We start from the raw sequence: 20,755 nt of genomic DNA, 5'->3' as shown, positions 1-20,755 counted from the left end.
ATTAAAAAATACCATATAATTTAAAAAAATAAAAAAAATGAAAAAGGGAAGAAAAAATAAGAGAGGGAGAGAGAGAGAGAATAATTAAAAAATACCATATAATTTTTTTATAAAAAAAAAATGAAAAGGGAAGAAAAAAAGAAGAGAGAAAGAGAGAGAGAAAAGAAGAAATTCATTGACTAATAGAGTGGGCCGGGTGGAAGCCCACTCTTTTTTGGTCCATTAAAGACTGGTTTGTTGGTTTGAACCGTTAAGGTGAGGTATGAGAAGGGCCCATTTGTATTTTGCGACTCAGGGGATGGGCCAATTTTTTCTCCCTTCTTCTTTCTAGTTTTAAATAAACTGTAAATCTTTATTTTTTGGTCTACTAATGGCTGGGCACTACTATTTGTTAGGGTTTTGTGCATTTTATAACATGGGCAGCTTCTCATCTACAAGACATTTAAATTGATAAGTGAAAATATACAACACCCACTTCAAATTCCATCTTAAACTAATAAATTTTTTTTTAATTTTGTCATGATCAATGTTATTAGCATACCAAATTACCAACATATATAATTAATCTAAGATTCTCTGTCTCTTGTTGTTTCCCTCATCTCTAGTTCCAGAAGCAACAAAAGTAATTACAACAAAAATTACCATTAAAAACCCCTCTACTTATGTTGGTGAGAAAGTGTAGGAAGAGAGAAAAGATAAATAGCCCAGAGCAGTAGAAGGCATGAAACGAAAAATATTCCTGAAGTTGCAGAAGCTATGGGCCTATGGCTTTAAAGTCCAATATGGGTGGTGCTTTGTTGGGCTGAAGCAGCAAAATTTGGAAGAGATTTGGTGGGATTTTCTAAATATATGATTCCATATTTCCATTCTCTTTAATTAAGGCTATTTTACGAGCACACACAACAGCTATTTTTTTTTTTTTAATTTATAAAAAAATAGAGAATTAAAGGGAAAATAACACTTTACCCTCTAAAGTTAGGGGCGATTTTTAATTTGACTTCTAATGTTTCAATTTTTGAAATGCATCCCCCAAACTTTCAAATTTTTGCGATTTGACCAATTTAATCCAAAAATTTTCATATTGCTCCTAATTTTTTTTTATTTTTTATAAGAATGGCCACCCCTTTGGCCATTTGGCCATTTTTGCACCCCCAATTTTTTAAAAATAAAATAAAATAAAAATAAAAATAAAAATAAACAATTAGGGGCAATATGGGAATTTTAGGATAAAATTGGTTGAATTGCAAAAAATTGGAAGTTTTGGGGGTGCATTGCAAAAATTGAAACATTTGAGGTCGAATTGAAAATTGCCCCAAACTTTGGAGGGTAAAGTGTAATTTTTCCATAATTAAATTATTTTTTTATCCAAATACGCTCTATAATAGCTTCTCTTATATTTTCCTATGTCATATTTTCTACATAATGTTAGTTTTATACTTATTCTCACATTTTTTACAAAATCTCAATACAATTCCCTAATAAAAGGCAAATAAAGGAGAGACGAGAGAGAATAGAGAAATATTTTGCCTTAAAATAATGGTAACACGCTAACATACCCACTGTTTAGAGAACCTATAAGGAATCTGCTGCAAGTAATTTTTGTGATTTTTCATATATTTTTCTTATATTTATAGCTATAAAGACGTGCTCTAAATTCCGTACAATGAGCTGTGTAAAACTGTTTTAGGATAATCTTCGGAGCCTATTAGGCTATAATTAGAGACATTTTACTTAGAAAAATTAATTACTATGCAACCTGCGGTCCACGAAACCTAGTAAAAAACAGGATGATGATACATGTACTTGTTATTCCTGCTGTGTGATCAATTCAACCATACTCCATTTAATCATTTATCCATGCAATATGCATAAAGAGTATCCCATCAGAAGTGCAATATTCTTGAATGGTACTTTTTTTTCTTTTTCTTTTTTTAATTTTAATTTTAATTTTCTTGAATGAGACTTGAGAAGCTAACAGTTGTGTTTTGGACGATGAGTTAATTAATTAATTGATAATTGATATTTAAATAAAGAAATTTGTTTATTGGTAAATTACTATTTATTTTAAAAACTTGAGCGGATAAGTCAACCTTAAATATTTAACTGAAATATGATGAATTGATATTGGAGACAATTTAGGATCGAACATTTGTTGTTATACCATATTAAATTACCATTTATTTCAAAATTTTAAATATAAAAATATTAATTTAATTAAGGGTTAAATACTAAATACTCCCCTGAAGTTTTATTGCTTTATTTTTTCCCATATAGGGTTTGATTTTTTTCACATGAGGTCCATGTGGTTTTGATAATAGACTAAACTAGTCTTTCTATCAGTTGACCGTTAGTTAATTTAATGGAAATTCACATGAACCAATCAAATGTTGACACGTGACACTTACTTTTTTTTTTAAAAAAAAAAATTTGGAGTGGCTCCTTGGTGCCCAAGGGGGTGGCCGAAACCACCCCCAATGGGTACTGGGGGTGGCTCGAAACCACCTCCAATGGTGGTTGGGGGTGGTTTCGGCCACCCCTAGGCTCCATGGGGGTGGCTGAAGCCAAGGGGGTGGCTCGGCCAGATGGGGGTGGCCCTGGCCAAAGAGCTACCCCCAATTTTTTTTTTTTTTTTTTAAAAAAAATACATTATTTTTTAATTTTTTTAAGAAAAAAAAATTAAATATGAGCCACATGTCAACATTTGATTGGTCCACGTGGATTTTCGTTAAGTTAATTAGCGGTCAATTGACAGAGGATTAGTTTGGTCTATTATCAAAACTACATGAACCTCCTGCGATAAAAATCAAATCCTAAAAGAGAAAAAATAAAGCAACAAAACCCCAAATGAGATATTTAGTATTTAACCCTTTAATTAATATTATAACCTTTATTTGTTTGCTTTGATATTTCAAAGCATGGAGCTCCTTTAAGAGGCTCCCACAGTCTTCCCAGTTCCCAGTGTCCATGACATTTGATGAAGACTGCACCATTTAGGTGGATTTTTGTTTTTGTTTTTCTTTTCTTTTCTTTTTCCTGGTGGATTTTTGTTATCAACTTCTCATTGTTCCAGCTAATTGACAAGGACCTCTCCACAAGAATTGGACAGTAAAATGATACACGAGGAACCACATTATTGGGAGAATAAACACTTAAAGAGCTTTAAGTAATTAAGTCTTGGGAAAATATATATATATATATTAAGTGAAGCATATGATCAGTAATACTAAAAACCATATTTTCTATCTTACAACTATCTCATAATACTAATGTGTCATTTTTAATCGACCATCGTTTAAAAAAAAAAAGAAAAAAAAAAGGTTGATCGGAACTTACATGATTTCATAATGCTCATGTTACAATATCAACGAAATCTTAGATTTTTTTTTTTTAACAAAAACTTATCCAAAGGTTAGTAGAGATTTTCATATTAGCATTGCGGAATAATTATAAGATAAAAATATAATTTTTAACATTACTCTGTATATATATTAGTTCGGTCCAAAAGGTTTACTTTGTGTGTTTGAACTCAACAGTTAACACTAATTTAGTAACCACTCAATGGGACAAGATGTTATACACTTTCACTCTCACACTCTTAAGTGTACAATCTGCCTAGTGACAACCACCGTACTAGCATACTCTCTCATCAATCTTTTCTCTCGCTACCACATGCAATGACCGTTCTCTCCCTCTAGACTCTAGAGGAAGCCCTTACCAAGCTCTTTAATTACCAAAATGCCACACGTCACTACCAATAGTACTCAACCATTTTGTTCGTGTAAGCCACATGCTCTTAGCCACATTCTATCATGATAAGAAGATGGGAAGTTCATCACATAGCCACATCTCTTACTGGAAAGAATAAACAAGTCTCCATATGTTTAAATATCACTTTAATCCACAAATTGAAGTTTAATTGTTTTTAAGTCTAATTATTTTTTTAGTTGACTTAATGTGAGATTCTATCAAATATGAAACTTCATGCAAGAAGTAAATATATATAAAACAGATATAAATTATACATCTCTCTAATTATCGCTCATCATGGATCGGAAATCTTCAAAATCGACAAAGCCATCTCCATCCTTATCGACTGCTTTTATCATACGCCTACACTCTTTAAGGCTGCATCCATTGCATCCAAGGCTGATAAGAACTCGCTGCAATTCTCTTGGTGAGATTAGTCCATTCCTATCAACATCAAAGATGACAAACGCATCCATGAGATGATCTTCCTCCTTCTCGACGCCAAACTTTCTACTAGCGTTCATGGTGTCAATGAATTCGTCCAACTCGATAAGCCCGTCTCCGTCGTAATCCATCGCACTCACCATTCCTTGAGCTTCTTTGAAGGCGGTTGATTTCTCGTACCAGAGGCAGAGGAGGAGTTCGCTAAGCTCAAAGGTCGATATCTTCCCATCCCCGTTGGCGTCGATGACCTTGAAAACTTCTTTGAATTGGTTAGACACTTCCATGGAAGCAAAAGAAGTGGTTGAGAAATCAAACTTGGAGGATAATCTATAGGGTTTTCTTCGCTTGAATCCACTCATTTTGTGCATGGCTCTCAGCCGTCCAAGGAAAGTTTCAGCCCTCCTGTGGAGAGGGGCCAAGCAAGTTCCCAAAGATTCCAACATAATGAAAGAGAGCAAGAGCGAGAGAGTTAGCAGTGGTGGTGAAAAATAAGTGGAAGTTAAAGAGCAGGAGAGCCTTGTCTTCTTGCAATAATTCTCTTGAGATCAGACCCTACAAAAAGGCCAAGCAGTCGCTGTAGCTCAGCCCTTGGTCCCTGAACAACAACATCTTTTAAAGTGGCGTTTGATCGAGTCTATTTTGGTGGATGCCAGCTGAATTGTAAATTATCAAAAGGTGCCGGCAAATTTTTTATTTTCACCAATTTCCATTCTTGTGGTCTCCGCAACCTGAGAAGAGGTTGATTGAGTCTTGCTTTCTATGGCAATCATGATTCATGATGGTGGATTTTATGATCAAGTATAGACAACCATCCTGATCACGCAATGTTCCCTCAATCAGTTCATCTTATTTGCTTTTAACTAAAACAATCAAATGATGTTACAGCATTACTTACAGTAGAGGCACCAAAAATCTGAATCCTGTAAAGAGGCAATTTTTTATTCTCTATTCACTATTCAGTAAAGATGCCTTTTATAAGTTTCTCTTTTACTTGCGTCTGTTTTTTTTTTTCAGCAGATGATAAATCTATAGTGCAGACACAGAGAACAAAAAGAAAAATGCTATTGTCTATGGGGAATATTCACATTCACTAGTTTTTTATATTAAAAAGTAAAAGAAAGAAAAACAAATGGCATATTCACCATATGTAGAATATTACAAAGCCCATTATCAACAAAGACGAGCTCTAATGTTGCATTTATTTATGAAAAACATCTCTGTTGATAATTTTATGATGAATGTATAACATAGGGAAACCTGTTATGCACTGAATAGCAATTTTTTTTTTTTTTTTTTACAATAAATTATTCTTTTGTAACTTCTGTCAAAAGGAATATTTCACTGAACATACAACAGCAGAACTCGTGAAAACACCTGTAAATCTAAATGGAGGAACCGCACCTCTGATTAAACTACAGAACGTTCAGAAGCACTAGCCAATCCAAAACCAGGGCTAACTCTCATACACTATGAAGCTATATTTCCGAAAACAATTATCAGGAAACAAGAAAGAAAAAAGAAAGAAAGGAACTAGAAGACTTGGATAACAATTATCATACATCTGCAACAAGGGGTCCTATCTCACTAAAATCAACAAGATCGGAGTAAAACAGGACCCACCGAAGAGCTAAGCATATCACTGAGAGCTACCTGAACCTCATTTGAGCCATGTTCACAACTAATCAAGCTTGCAAGAAGGGGGAAGAACCGATCCAAGTTCTTCTCAAATAAATTCTCTCCCAAACTACAGATAGCCTGGAGAGTAGCAACAATAAGAGGTGCACGTGCAGCCAATTCTCTCCGTTTCCCCGAACCTAAAGGAATTTGCCAATGGGCCTGCCCGACGGATGATTCAGATACCTGTCCCAACCCAGCAGTTTCAAGATAAAACTGCAAGACCTCCTGGCAAAGGTCCACAAGGTAGGACTCCACCTGGACCTCGTCATAACTTGGAGGCCTATCCAGAATAAGATTCTGTAAGAATGTGAAGCAAATTTGGTAAGACTCATTCTCAAGCCGTAGTAGTGGAGGGTCTTGCATTTGGGTCATAGAGCCAAACTCTTGAAGCTTTGAACGTAGCGTTGTATTGCTATTGATCTTGTGAGCATTGGATGCCACATCACGTAAAGCATCAAAGAGGAGTAGGGTGTTTTTGGCTGAAAGATGAGAGCGATACATGTTGTAGATTTCCACCACTGCCTGCAAATTTGACGCAACATCACATACATAAATGTTATTCTTTCCCAAATTGGCAACCATACTCTTCAGGAAAACAAAATGGTTATTCTTTTACTTAGAGAATATGAAGTTGATCATGCATAAATGAATAATGTGGTAATCATCCCAAAATTTTCAGTTTCATCTTTTCAGTCTCATCGAGTTTTGATAGTCTCAATCAAAGATAAGATTTTCAATATTTAGGTCATTAAGTGGAAATGTTTGGACAAACCACGCCAATGTTTCATAGAATGGAGTGAGACAATGTACAGTCGTGTTACTTCAAACTTTAGTCTGCACAGCAGCAAATATTTGAATTAAAGGACCAACAAATGTAACAACCTAGAGAAAATATTAGCTACATCTGCATTATCACTCCAAAATTGCTCAGATTTTCAATATTCCTTATAAAGCCCAGTCTAGCTCACCTAATAAAGAATCAATGTGAAACTGAGCACTCATAAGTTCCTTTATAGTCCACACTCAATGTGAGCAATTCGTCTTTCCAATACGAAGCTAACTTTATGAGGAGTCACAACAAAGATCCAAATCCATCACCTCAACTGTGATATTTCTTCATTTTATTTTATTTCTTCATTTTACATAAATTGTTTAGGGCATTTATTATTGTGCATTTGTCCCTTTCCCTTAGAAGACATTTCTAATATATGTTGTCTAAATATTTCTGCATTTTTTTTCACATTTCCTAAAAACATGCACAAGAATATGTAAGTTAAGAGCCACATATAGCTAAATGTCAGTTATTTCAGATCTATTTGATAGATTATGACATTGGTGGCATCAATACTAAAAAAACACATTTTCAACGAGACAAAACAAAACATAATTACTGGTGGGGACAATAATTATGAAACTCCGACCTGAAGCAGAATTTTCCTTTTTGGAGAACTTGCAATTTTCAAGTTCGAGAAAAAAATATTTGTTAACATAAAGTTTCATCCACGCTTTGCCAAGCACTGATTCAGCATTACTTATGTGTTCTCTTTATACCATTCCTGTACTAAATCTAGAGCATGTCAACCAAGAATTTAGTATTCGTATAATCGTATCTTCTATATTTATTTATTATTTATTTATCAACGCTTGCATATTTCTTACTGAAATAAACATTGGAGGCCAACTCAAACAATTCTATTAGCTGGATTAAGAACCATGCTCTAGAGGCTCATGCAAAACAGATATTTTGACATACTAAGCTCGAGCCATGTCCACATATTCTTAAGCTGGAAGGCATCTGTACTAACTTGCAACATTAGATAAAGATTCTACCTGAATCAGTAGAAGTTGAACAGCAGCTCGGCACTTAGCATCAGATAATGCGGCATAGATTTGTTGTGTCCTTAGGCTCTCTGAATCATCATCAGGCATGTCAGACACGAAAGACTCTCCATTATTTTGGCTGGATAAAGAATGTTGACCGACAATGAAAGAGAAATCAGGAACTGTTGCACTAGCTGCTTCTTTCAATGACAAAGCCACTTCTAGCCACTTTTCCTCAGAAAATAGATCCCCAGCATTGCTCATCAAACGGACAAATGCAGCAATACCAATACCGGCAAGGCTTTGGTGAGGACGCTTAATAAAGCTCACCAGAAGCAACAGCACTTTTCTCAAGAGTGGATTGACGGTGTTATAAAATTTGACAAAAAGATCTACAACTAGTTGGAGGGCCAATGTGCATGTCTCGTAAAGCCATGCATCTTGATCAAGCTCACTTGTATCACTATCGGCTCCCTGCCCTGGTGAGTTTTCTCCAGAAGGATCAATTGCATGGCGTACGTAGTCAAAAATTGGAAATAGGACTGATTCAAACACGCGTTCCCACAAAGGAAGAGAGAAATGGTGACCATGGTTGCGTAAAGTATCAAACAACACTTGTAACGCACTCTTCCTGATCTCAGGCCTAGGGTCAAAGCTAAGTTCTGACAAACCTGCATAAAGAGAAGACTCGCAATCAAATATTTTAGAAACATGTTTCTTTTGACATGAGAAGAATTTGTTTATGGATTTTAGGTTGAAAACTAAAGCAAATCCAAATGAAAAGAAACACAAGAACTTATGCATCTTCCTTACCAGCCAACAAAGGGAACCAGAAATAGAGGTGACCATCCACCTCTCCGTTATCTTGTTTACCATCTTTTCCTGTTTGAGGTGAAGATGGAGGAATCCTTGCAAAAGCTTCCTTTTCCTTATTCCTAGATGAAGAGCCAAGATCTCCTTCTGCAAGTTTTGTTGCACAGAACCGAAGAAAACCGATGGCATTGAGGCTAATGTCTTTGTTGAATCTGTTATTGGTGAATGCAATCAGGCAATTCACACAATCTGTAAATGTGGTGGTTTCAGTCTCGGTAATGTATGGGAAGTAGTCACGCACTATCTTCTCAATTATTTCAAAAGCCAACAATACAATGTTTTTGTGGTCATCATAAGCTGCAGTTGTGAAGACCTGAATAAAGTTCACATAGTAACAACAATCATTAAGAATACCCCAAGCAGAGTAGTTTATCAAATCACAATGAGCAGAACTAAGGTCCAAATAAAATTTTCAAAGATTGAAGTTCATTTTTTATAAATAATATAGATTGAATAAATTGCATACCATGAACATGCTCTTCCATCCAGATTTGACATTGTTGACACGAGATAATACCATTTGGGAGACACATCTAATGATTAATTCTCTGATTTCAACAGCACCACTTTTACGCATAACAATGACAAAAGGCTTCATGAATTCATTTTGAAAATTATAATTAGCCAATTCTTCTCGCTCTAAGAATTTCATTGACAACTGGCGTAAAGAATCCATTGCAAATATTGCAATAGAGAGGTTTTCTGAACAGCCAATGTTTACAAAGAAATCAGAGAGCACATGCCAGATGCTTGACCACACAAGCCTGATGCGGTTCATGTTATAGTGCCTGTTATAAGGACATAAAACAGGCCATCAGATAGATACCAATAAAAACATAAATAAGATAAGCCCATGAAAGGAAAAAGAAGAAGTAGGGTGATTCATACGCTATCTCAACAATCTTTGTAAGGCTGAAAACCCGTGGATCAGATGCAGATCGCAATTCCTCCATAGAGACCTTACAAAGGGCCTTGACGAAGTCTATTATTGCTTCACTGTTTAGCTTTTGACTCCTTGTGAAAATGCGATTCATTTCAGAGCTACCAACTTGTTCTAACATGTTCAAATTAGAGACCAAATTGTTCACCTGTTCAGATGTAACTGCCCCAGAAGCATTGCTACCAATACCAGCACTATCATAGGAACCCCTCATTACAGCAGAAGCTGCATACTGAATCCTCCCAGGTCCCTTTTTTTTCAAGACAGGAAGGATGGTAGACTTGGCCTGTTTTGACTTTTCCAACTCGTTCTGAGGAAAAGCAAAAAACGTGGCATCTGGAGGAGCACCTTCTCCCAAGAGATGTAGATGCTCAAATCTTGAAACACATGTCAAGATATGCTCCCAAGCTTCTTGTAAGTAATTCCCATCTTCATCTGCGATTGTAACTATTGCCTATTAACAATATAGATGCCAAGTACACTGTCAGGTCCATAAGCAATGGCCATTTGCTTAATGTGAAAAAAATTTACTGCTCACATTGTTGGAAAACTAGATTCCAATGTCGTAGGATGCATTTTCACTAATAATACAGATTTCCGAAAGCAAGTCATACACAAGATACGCACACCCACATGCGTGCACATATTTACGCCATTCTGAAATCTAAATGTCCGAGAACACGTGTCTGCGACGTTGGTAAATATACACTCAAATTTACACCCATGCACCTACTGGGTCTTACCCTCCACCTTGAGCTATACAAACTGACTAGGAGATTTGAGTGAACAATGACAAGGAATCGATTATTTGATAACAATTATGTAGGATTATACACAAAAGATATTTTCTTGGACAAGTATGTCTCATCAGCAAACAATACTCATATCTGCATCCCTTAAAAATTCAGATTAACTTTTAAAGCATTTTAAATCTTACAATATGACTTGTGAGATGTAGCATCACATATGGCATACCATCCAATCACTTAAGTACTAAAATAGATTTTTACCTCTAAGACCAAAAAAAAAAAAAAAAGACCAATCTTTTTTAGTCTCTAGACTACTCACGTATAGTTTCTTCATATTTGTGCAATTTCTTTTAAAATGAACAAGTAGACAACAAAAAGATCTGGACAGCAGAGATATCTAGCAAGGTTCTAATTTATTGTTAAAGTAACATATCTATCAACAAAGTTTTTTGTATACGTACGTATAGTTTCTTCATCTTTGCCCAATTTCTTTTAAAATGAACCAGTAGACAACAAAAAGATCTGGACAGCAGAGATCTGGCAAGGTTCTAATTTATTGTTAAAGTAACATATCTATCCACTAATGTTTTTGTAATTTTCTGGCAGCATGGAGTTGATCAGATGACAAAGTGTGAAATGGAAAGAAGTCCATCGGCTAGCTCATAACAAAAAGGATACAGACCAAAATGCGAACACACACACAAAGAGAGAGAGAGAGAGAGAGAGAGAGAGAGAGTAACAAGATTATACTACTTGGTACAAAAAGGCAGAGACTAAAATGCAGCATACGTATTTCACTCCAAATTAAGAGCTATGTGATTTTAGCAAAGGATTAATAACTTTACGTCCCAAAAAAATAGGCAAATTCTATTAACACAAACTCTTGATAGACATCGTAAAACTCAAATTGTATCATTAACCATTACCATTTTTAGCTTACTCTTAATCCTTTATGGCATCCATAATGGTAAAGTGCACACCAACCTTAATTGCATCTATGTTTTTCTGCTTGATATCAGTAGGAGAGTGTAGAGAGGTAAACTTTGCTAGGGAAGTCACAAAAGCATCTCTATGAGTCTTCATGGACATCACAGCAGTAACATGGATTGCATACCGGAAGCCTTCGAGACACAAAGCAATTACTACTTCATCGTCACTTTGGTCAAGTGGAACACTGAAGGCAGCCAACATAGGAGCCCAGCATACCTCAATCATGAATCTAAGGATAACCACGTCTGTTGCTGCGTAATAAGCTGACCTACAGATCACCAAGCAAGTACATATCAATACAAAAAGCTAAAAGATTGTTTACTCCAAATTGCAAGATACACTTCACAATAAGCATAATCCAAATTGAAATTCCAGGCAAGTAGAACAGTGAAACAGCTAAAAAAAGAGACTCGAAAAATCATATATGTACTCCATCCCATAGAGATTGCCCTCCTCACTACTTTTTTTTTTTATATAAGTAATGTCATATCATAAGTAAGGCGCATAAGGGTGCAACTCTAGCACAGAGGGATACAAGAGAACCCCTAAGATGAAAAAAAAATAAATAAATAAGCTATGAATCCTCCTCACTATTCCGATCCATTAAAAAATATTCAATCATTATGAATCTCTCATTTTTCTGAAGTACCTTCATGTCTCATGTTATCCTTTTCTTTCATCCCACAAGTTCGTATATTAACAACAGTGACTTCAAACTTGAAAGAAGAACAACCAAGTGTTAGAAACATTAGCCACATGTCTCCTTATTTGTTAACTTTTTCAAAGAAGGAAAATCTTGGTGGGATACTCTACCATACACCTTGCTCTACTCGGACATTGGCCACTTAAAATAACACCAGTGTCATGCCAGTAACAGAGTGATACGGTTTATATATGTACCCGATAGACAAAGTTCAGTGGAAATACAATATCTCTAAGACCAAGATCCTAATATTTAGTATAAGGGGAATTTAGTTGTATGCACTAGCAAACAATGGTAAAGCAACAAACTCTTGGAGCATAAGAGAAAACCAAGTTCATCTTACTCAGATTTGCGAGCTTTTTCTTTGAATTGTTCTTGCATGTGCCTGATAAGATCGTCACTTGTTTCCATATATTTGTCTTCTCCACGCTTTCGAATCACTATATTCAGGATACTGTCCAAGCCCAGAAGTCTGTTCGAGTTCATAGACTGTTTCTGTTGAGGAGCCAAATCATCTTCTTTCATTTTAATCTCGTTTCTTGATATTCGTTCGAAGAGTGACCTCAGGTACTCCTCAGGTAAATCTTTTCCATCATCTATGCCACGATTGTTTCGTATAAAATCATCAGCTGACATCTGCACATTTTAATGACCACAGAAAGAGAGAGAGAGAGAGAGGAGAGAAAGAGACAGAGAGAGAGAAGAGGCTTCATCAGCATTCTGTTTGAAACATCTGATAAGATCAGATGGAAAATGTGAACACACCTTGTTCTTCACCATAGGGTTATGAGCATCAGTATTGAGCAATATCACAGAGTAAGCAAGGACATAGGCTGTGTCAGCACTAATAAAAGCCTTTGGATTGCATTTGCAATAACACTCGGCAAACTTTTCCATGATTCGATCAATCTTCTGTGCCTCACCAGGCAACCTAAAGCCTTGAAGAAAGGCCCTGATTGCTTCATCAAACTCCATACCTTGAAAGTCAAAAGCGTCCACATAGGCATGCATCACTTTCAGTGATAACTCTTCCCTTTCTCCTAGATAATCACCTATTAAAGTCTTTTTCAAACCAGATGCATTTTTAAGAAAAGCTGCAATCTCCTCAGGTGAGTTGCCCACCTTGTTTGCATTAATAAGAAATTCAATCCCTTTCTTAGGTTTCCGATTAAAAAGAGATATACCTTCCTGCCACAAAATTTACATTAGATTCCATGGGCAATAGCCAACTACATAACGGCTGTGAGATAGATATGCTTGGTCCCAAACATTACATATTATCTTACCTGAAGTTCCAGCTTGTAAGCTCGCCGTTGCTCAATTGTCAAAACTTCAGAAGCCTCACTAGAAGCTTCAGAATGAGAATCTGACCCTTCAACAGACTCATCCCCATTTCCATTTGCTATGGGAATACTTCCAGATTCAGGGCCGTTTTCAGCTGCTTCAAATTTCTTGGTGGAATGAGGATCTGGAATACGCAACTGTTTATTCATCCAATCTCCCATTGATCTCAAAATAGCCACTAAGCACTTCATAGCTTCAAGTTTCATGGTCACCTCCTGTGGTGGCAACAGTGTGGTGGCTACACCAGGAGGGACACCTTGTGCAGTTTTAAGAAGTCCATTGACCATTCTGGAAATAGCAGCACAAACAAGATGAAGAATGCATACAAATGTTAACTTTTAGGCCAAGTCAATCATTCTCAAAGTATCAAAAGGATGTGCACCAATGTAAGAACAAGATTTGCAGTTAAGTTTGAAATTCTTGTTCTTGTACATGATTTCTTACAATTGTATCAAAATGTGCAAATTCTGCAGGATGAAACAGAACATACCTCTCAAATATGTTTGATGAATTGACATCACAATCATAATTAATAAAAATGTCTACCAAGATTTGTGAATCAACACAGAGCTTCTCGAGAAACCGAAGCACAATCATCTTCTGCTGAAAATTAGGTTGAGCAACATTTTCTAAAACCCTGAGAACAATCATAGGAAAAAATACTCCAATCTCTGCTTTCAATCCAGCTCTAAATCTTGACACCAGACTAATGAAAATGGAGCAAGAAAGCTGGAAAACAATCATAAGAGTTGAAGCGCTGTTCTTCAACAATGACAAACACAAGTATTGCTTAATGGCCCCTAAAAACCTGTTTCACCACCAGCATATAGAGAAGAACACAAATTTGGCATTAGGAACTTCACTAGTAGGGGAAAAACACAAAGCACATAAATGAGTTAAAAAGAAAAGAAAAGAAAGAAAGCAAAAAAACAAAAAAGAACGTAACTTTTCAGCAATGGCAACTAAAATGATGAAATGTGCTTACTCGTGAAAGAAATCGAAGCAAAACTTGCAGATCTATAAATGCTCAAATATATGTGCCAATTGAAGAAAAGAAGGAAGCAAAATGCAGTTCAGCAAATAATTCAGCTTACGCTTGATGGAATGCATGTTTAAATCTGATTAATCATTGACTGACCAAGTATAGCATAACTGATTCAAAAGGTAGCCTTATACAGATCTTTTTGTAAAGCAACCATGCTCCCATCATTTGATAATGCCTAAACCAATTTTTGTTTTAAAAGTAATCGAGATACAATAAAAGTGTAGGGCGCCCCAGGCATACATGGTGTATAGAAGCAAAAAGAACAAGACAATCATGATATTTAATCACCAAAGGAGAGACAAAGGCAGATGTATAAATATACAAGGTGTTGAAAGATAAAAACTTAAATCTTCTATAAAGTCCTCTAACAGTCTCCAAAACTTCTGTCATTCATTTTCCCTCCAAAGACACCACAAAAGGCATGAAGCAGCATCTTCCACACAACATCACTTCGAGTGTGCTAGCAGTCCACCAATAAGCAAACAAGTTTATAATTCGTCTAGGCATAACCCAAAACGGCCCAAATCAACTGAAGAAAACATTCCAAATGGCACAAGCAACCTCACGATGGAGAAGAAAATGGTCTACAGACTCCTAATTCCTTTTACACAGCCACACCTATCAACCACATTGCCACAACAACGTGCTGCTTCTAGAGATTGTGCATGGTAAGGATCTTTCCTAGGGCCGCTGACCAAGCAAACAAAGCCACCATCAACGAAACCTAGCCAATAGATCTATAAGAAAGAAGTCCAATAAATTTTGGCCAAAATTGATTCCACCAAATAGCATAAGCAGCAGGACAATTCAGTGAATGAGCAAGATGTAGTAAACTGCTTCTCCTGACTTCTTGACCACAATGTAAAAATTATAATTTAGAAACTTGTTGGCTCTTCTTTTCTAGTGTATGCCATCAGCATTTGTCAAGGGACCAAGCCAAGATCATAAAGAATTAAAGAACTTAGAATACACCAACCAAAGTTAAAGATATAATAATCCTCAGTGTTGGGAACATCAAATAAAAGCAAAGACTAAAATAGCTACATAGAGCGAGTTTAGACTGCACAGGAAAAGCACCAAACTTCTTAGTACGACAGTCATCAAGGCAAACAACAACCTGTCTTGAGCCAAGAAGCGACGAAACCTATCTCTTCAAAGTACAGCTTCTTGGCCCAAAAAAATAAAAAAAGTTCAGCTTCTTGCGAAGCTAATGATATACAATTAGGACATCTAATACTAGCACCATAAACACATACTTTGTTATAAAGCCAATTGCAATAACGACTGTGAAAAGTAACCTCCTAGCACCAAGGATATCCAAAACGTTGCAGCAAACACGATCTGAATTTTGACTAAATCTCACTTCTTCTTTTTTCATAAGTATCAATAATTTTGTACTAGAACCTAACTAAATCTCACTTCTAGCCACCAAACATCATACCAGCTACAATGATCTCTAGTAACTACAATATTCCTTGCCCACCCCAAAACTTTCCCCATTTAAATTAATTCTCATAGCAAGAATCTTCTCCAAACAATTTAGTATACACCTGAGAAATAAAATTGACAATATTACAACAAAATTGTGAAGACTTATAAAAAATTCAACATTCCATCTCAAATTCCAGCGTGGTTATTTCTTATTTATATACTAAGGCTCCATTTATTTTGACGTAAAATATTTTTATAAAACATTTTTTTTGATAAGTATGTTGGATAAGGAAAATTTGTTGTAAACATTTAGTATTTTCAAAAGTATGGCTGCATTTGGAGAACTTGGGTCAACTGTAAAATATATGTGGTCAACCATAAAACGTCCCATTGTTTTCCATAAAATGGTTTACATTTGAAGGCATAAAATTTACATTTTCCGTGCATAGCACCTCTCTTCTAACAACCCCACCCCCCGGGCGACGCGTGCATAGCACCTCTCTTCTAACAACCCCAACCCCCGGGCGACGCGTGCATAGCACCTCTCTTCTAACAACCCCAACCCCCCGGGCGACGAATACTCGTACCATGGCACACTCCGGACATAGTTCTCCTGCCAGCACCAACCCCATCGAAGACATCCCCACCGGCGGAAAATGTTTCATTTTCAGTACCAACCAAATAACAAAAATTGTTCAGGGAAACATTTTTAGTGTGACAGCTAAACACTGGAAAATAAGTAGTTTCATGGAAAATATTTTCAGCTGAAAACGTTTTAAGTCCTTGAAACAAACGGAGCCTAAGTTTAAAACCATGATAACTCCAATTTAGTTACAGAACTACATCTTCATCCAGTTGACAAGATTAAACCCATATAAGTACACTGGAAGAGCAGAAGTGTAGCACTAGCATATAAGTATATTAAACAAGTGTGTGTGTGTGAGAAGAGAGAGAGATACCTCTCGCTAGTCCTAAACACAGCCCCGGCATTCTCCAACAGAATCTTCAACAACTCCAACGCCACAATCTTTCCCTTCATCAACTGTGGATCCGCCAGCGCTTCCTTGGGTGGCGTCTTCATCGACAGCTTGCAGAGGGCCCGGAACACCAAAAACGCGTCCCTCCGAAGCTTATTCCCAATCTGAACCTCCAAATCCTCGTCCCTCTCCCCATCCCCGTCCGCCAACTCGCCCTTCCTCCCCTCCAATGCCGTCTTATACATACTAATCTCCCAATATTTGGCGTCCAACATGTCTTTATCCGTTGAGTCCAACAAATCCGCCGGGTTCGTCGTCTCCACCGACGTCGTCGTTTCAAATGCCCCGTCGTGACCGCCCAGCGAAACCGTCCCTGGCGAAACGGGATTCAGAACCCCGTCAATGTCCTGCATTATCTTCGTGATAAACCCTTGCACGAACATCGTCATGGACCCGTCCGCATCAGATTTCTCCACTGGTTCCATCAGTTCCGCCACCACAATCGGCTGAATCGGCACCGTCGACGAGTCCGCCTCCATTCTCCGGAACACGATCACCAGCATTTGGATCAACGACGCCTTCGCCGTCGTCTGGTTCACCACGTTTTTGCTCCCCAAGTAGATATCGTAACACGTTCTCACGATCTGGAGGAGGCAATCCCCGTGGATTCGCAGTGGAATCGAGGTCACCGCCGACAAAAGCGTCTTGAGGACGAGCAATTCTACCTGGTCATCGCCCAAATCGTGGCATTTGCAGACGGACTCGATCAGCTTGGCCAAGAGCTTGGCCTCGTCGCCGCCGGTGGGGTCGGCCTCGCCGCGGAGGTAGCCGTGGGCGATCAGCTTCTGGATGCAATCGACGGCGGGATCGGCGATCTTGAGAACGCCGGAATTGGCGGCGTTGATGAGCGGGCTGAGGATGGACTCGGTATCGGCGAGGGAGTACTCGGTGGTGCCACCGTCGTGGAGTGGGCCTGGGATGGATGAATCGGACTCGGACTCAGCCTCGGGCTTGGAAGGGGAAGCGAGCTTTTCGAGGACAGACTTGCACTCGTGGGCGAGCTTGGAGTGCTTGCGCCACGAAGCGTTTTTGATGATCTTCTCGAGCGCCGGGGAGACCACCTGGCTTAGCCGGGAATCGGCTTCCGAAGAAGCCATTCCCGCGTTCGGAGATTAGAGGTCCGGCGCAGTGACTCAGATCTGGAGTGAATTGGAAACGGGGAGGGTTTCGCCCTTTGGGAAGCTCGGCAAAGGAGGTTGTTGCTAGCTCGCCGAGTAACGGTGGCGGGTTGACTCGGTGAGTCGGCGACCAGTTCAACAGGTGCTAAGCTTCTGATCGCATCAAAGTTTCATAGAGACGAAAGAAAATTTGGGTGACGGAGGGAGGGAGGGAGTGAGCTTTCCGCTTGTACGAAGAGTGGGGTTGAGATTTAGATCGAGTTTGCGTTTTTTATTAATTTTTTTATCCAAGTCCAAGTTTTGAGTATTAAAATGACTGAAATGCCATTGTCTTTGTCTGTCGATGATATGTGAAATAACACCTGATCATGCGGGATGTGAAAGGGTGGTGTTTTGGGTTTGTAGTGGGACTATTAGCTGTTAATCGGAGCTGGGAATTACAAATTCGTGCAGTTGAAATTTTGCATTGTGTAGACATACTTTTTCTTTTTAAATGGTTTGTGTAAAATTGGAAGATCGGTGGGGTGACTGCCTGATTGGTGCTCACACTCGCACCATGCAATACAAGTCTTTGTCAACCGAATTATAGGATGTTAATGTGGGTATTGATGAAATGTTTTAAGATCAGCATGATTTATTTATTTTTAATCTTTTGGGTCAAAAATACTTTTTTGGTGCCTATAAGAGCATTATTAGTAGTTTCACCAAATTTTACTTACCAAAAATACAATTTTATCTATTTTAACTATTTACTTTTTTAGAGCACTCCAGCAGCGTCACTATTTTAATAATCAACTTTCACTATTATATTTTAATGTTATTTTTCAAATATTTATTTATTAGGGTAATTACCTTTTGCCCCTAAGAACTACAGCGTCTTGACACTTTTTCCCCATAAACTACCAACTATGACACATGACCCCATCAAACTACCATCTTATAACAAAAAGTCTCATTTCGTCAGTCAAATAGATTAAAATTGACGGTCAACGGTCATGTGCAAGTCATGTGTCATTTCAAATTTTTTTCTTCCACTTTTACCCTCATTTTAAATTGTTTTCATGTGCTGGATTAGGGTTTAGGTCCTTTAGGAGGGTATAAACATCATTTTCTCGGTTTGAAGTGAGGCCAAAAGTGAAAGAAAAAAAATTTAAAATGCTACATGACTTGTACATGACCGTTGACCGTCAATTTTAACCCATTTGACTGATGGAATGGGGCTTTTTGTTATAAGATGGTAATTTGATGAGGTCAAGTGTCATAGTTGGTAGTTCATGGGGAGAAAGTGTCAATACATTATAGTTCATGGGGGCAAAATGTAATTACCCCTTATTTATTTGTTCTCTAACTATTAAAGAATGAGAGAGAAGTGAAAAGCAAAAAGAAATAGATAAATTATTTTTTTATTCAATAAGTGAGTGAACAGTATTCACTATTAGTAGTGAGTATAGTTAGCTCACCATTCTTTTTTCTTCATTCAAATGGTGAGATTGAAAATAAGAGTTTTTAACTACTTTCACCAAATTGTTTCACCAAAATACTTATAAAAAAATGACTTTGATGGGGCTGCAAATGGTTTTGTAGAGTTGTCAAATAGCTATCCAAGTTTTTAAAAGTATGCTATAAGGAATTTACAAATGTTTGTTTTTACTATCTTTATTACAAATATTAACGACTATTTTGTCACGATAAATGTTAAGGGCACTATCTTTTTTAGTAACAGAAGTTTACTAAACTGACGTGTAACTCATTTATTAGAGAAAAATAAAACAATTAATTAAAATGAATATAACAAGTATCAATGAATGAGCTATATTTTAGTTTAATAAACATCTATTAGTAAAATAGTTAGTACCCTTAATATTTATTGTGTCGCATGTACATGTGATCGTATCACCGTTTATAAAATTGCATTAGGGTACATTACTTGACATGTTAGCATCACTTGACATATTAGTATTTAACATATTAATTAAATACACTAAATTACAGTACTCCCTTATATTAAAAGATTTTTTTTAAAAAAAATTTGGCCAATTACCTTCATGTTATTGGCATGTAGATCAACCCCTCGTGGAGGGGTGGAGATTGTAGAGACACGAGTTCTCATAGACTTCATGGTCGGGCATGGGAGGAGAGTTGGCTAGTATGTTTTTTTTTTAACATAAGGGTATAATTATAATTTAGTATATTTAATTAACATGTTAAACACTTATCTAAAAAAATGATGTTAATATATCAAGTATGAGATGGTGTGATGTACATGTGGCTTGATTTTATAGGAAGTGACATGGCTAAGCATAGACATGGCAAAATAGTCATTAATATTTTTTTACTGAACATTAAGAAAGATAGTAAAAGCAAAAATTTGTAAAGCTCAACTACCATTATTGATATTTTTGAAAGAAAAATGTTAAGTGTTCTTCTATTGTTTTTTTGGTGTCTTTCTAACTGTAATGTAACTTTTAAAATTACCAATAGATTAAAAGTCAGTAATGATAATCTAAAATTCAACGATAATTTTAAAATCCACATTACAGTTAAAAAAACACCAAAAAAATACTAGAAGAACACCTAACATTTCCCTTTATGAAAACTCAAGTACATATTTGATAAACCTACAAATCAAAAGTACTAAAATGATATTAAAACTTTAGTGTTTTTTTTTTTTTTTTTTTTTTTTTTGTCCTGTAATTCAAAAGTAGGGATAAATGATGACACGTATGATCTCAATTGAATTCATGTGTTGGTTTTCATCATAATGTTGTGAAATGTAAGATTAATATCTTTTTGTTAGCCATGGCCTACCAAATTAAAAGAATAAAATGGAAGGTAA

At 36.8% G+C, this 20,755-nt stretch overlaps 2 protein-coding genes across 2 annotated transcripts; both read right to left on the bottom strand.

The window, feature by feature from the left end:
* Positions 1-3,918: 3,918 nt before the first annotated feature.
* Positions 3,919-4,926, bottom strand: LOC132188209 (probable calcium-binding protein CML23). Its single transcript, XM_059602618.1, has one exon. It carries the CDS (start codon positions 4,632-4,634, stop codon positions 4,029-4,031), a length of 606 nt encoding a protein of 201 aa, XP_059458601.1. The 5' UTR covers positions 4,635-4,926; the 3' UTR covers positions 3,919-4,028.
* A 627-nt stretch (positions 4,927-5,553) lies between these two features.
* On the bottom strand, positions 5,554-18,176 carry LOC132188215 (brefeldin A-inhibited guanine nucleotide-exchange protein 2). The gene is made up of 11 exons (XM_059602625.1): positions 16,724-18,176; positions 13,779-14,096; positions 13,231-13,576; positions 12,710-13,132; positions 12,288-12,580; positions 11,236-11,509; positions 9,451-9,956; positions 9,029-9,350; positions 8,503-8,875; positions 7,699-8,360; positions 5,554-6,390 (listed from the first exon to the last, which is right to left on the bottom strand). The coding sequence occupies exons 1-11, from the start codon at positions 17,896-17,898 to the stop codon at positions 5,782-5,784; spliced, it is 5,301 nt and encodes a 1,766-aa protein (XP_059458608.1). The 5' UTR covers positions 17,899-18,176; the 3' UTR covers positions 5,554-5,781.
* Positions 18,177-20,755: the final 2,579 nt, after the last annotated feature.

Source organism: Corylus avellana, chromosome ca7, assembly GCF_901000735.1.
Source record: "Corylus avellana chromosome ca7, CavTom2PMs-1.0".
NCBI classification, from domain to species: Eukaryota; Viridiplantae; Streptophyta; class Magnoliopsida; order Fagales; family Betulaceae; genus Corylus; species Corylus avellana.
This window is presented reverse-complemented; position numbering and strand designations above follow the sequence as displayed.

What these genes read in the sequence shown, in the direction of transcription:
- LOC132188209 (XM_059602618.1), bottom strand. Translation starts at nt 4,634, where the DNA reads ATGTTGGAATCTTTGGGAACTTGCTTGGCCCCTCTCCACAGGAGGGCT.
- LOC132188215 (XM_059602625.1), bottom strand. Translation starts at nt 17,898, where the DNA reads ATGGCTTCTTCGGAAGCCGATTCCCGGCTAAGCCAGGTGGTCTCCCCG. An exon ending in GATGGAAGAGCATGTTCATG is followed by an intron (nt 8,876 to 9,028) that starts GTATGCAATTTA and finishes AACTTTATTCAG; the next exon opens with GTCTTCACAACTGCAGCTTA. An exon ending in TTCAACTTCTACTGATTCAG is followed by an intron (nt 6,391 to 7,698) that starts GTAGAATCTTTA and finishes TCAAATTTGCAG; the next exon opens with GCAGTGGTGGAAATCTACAA.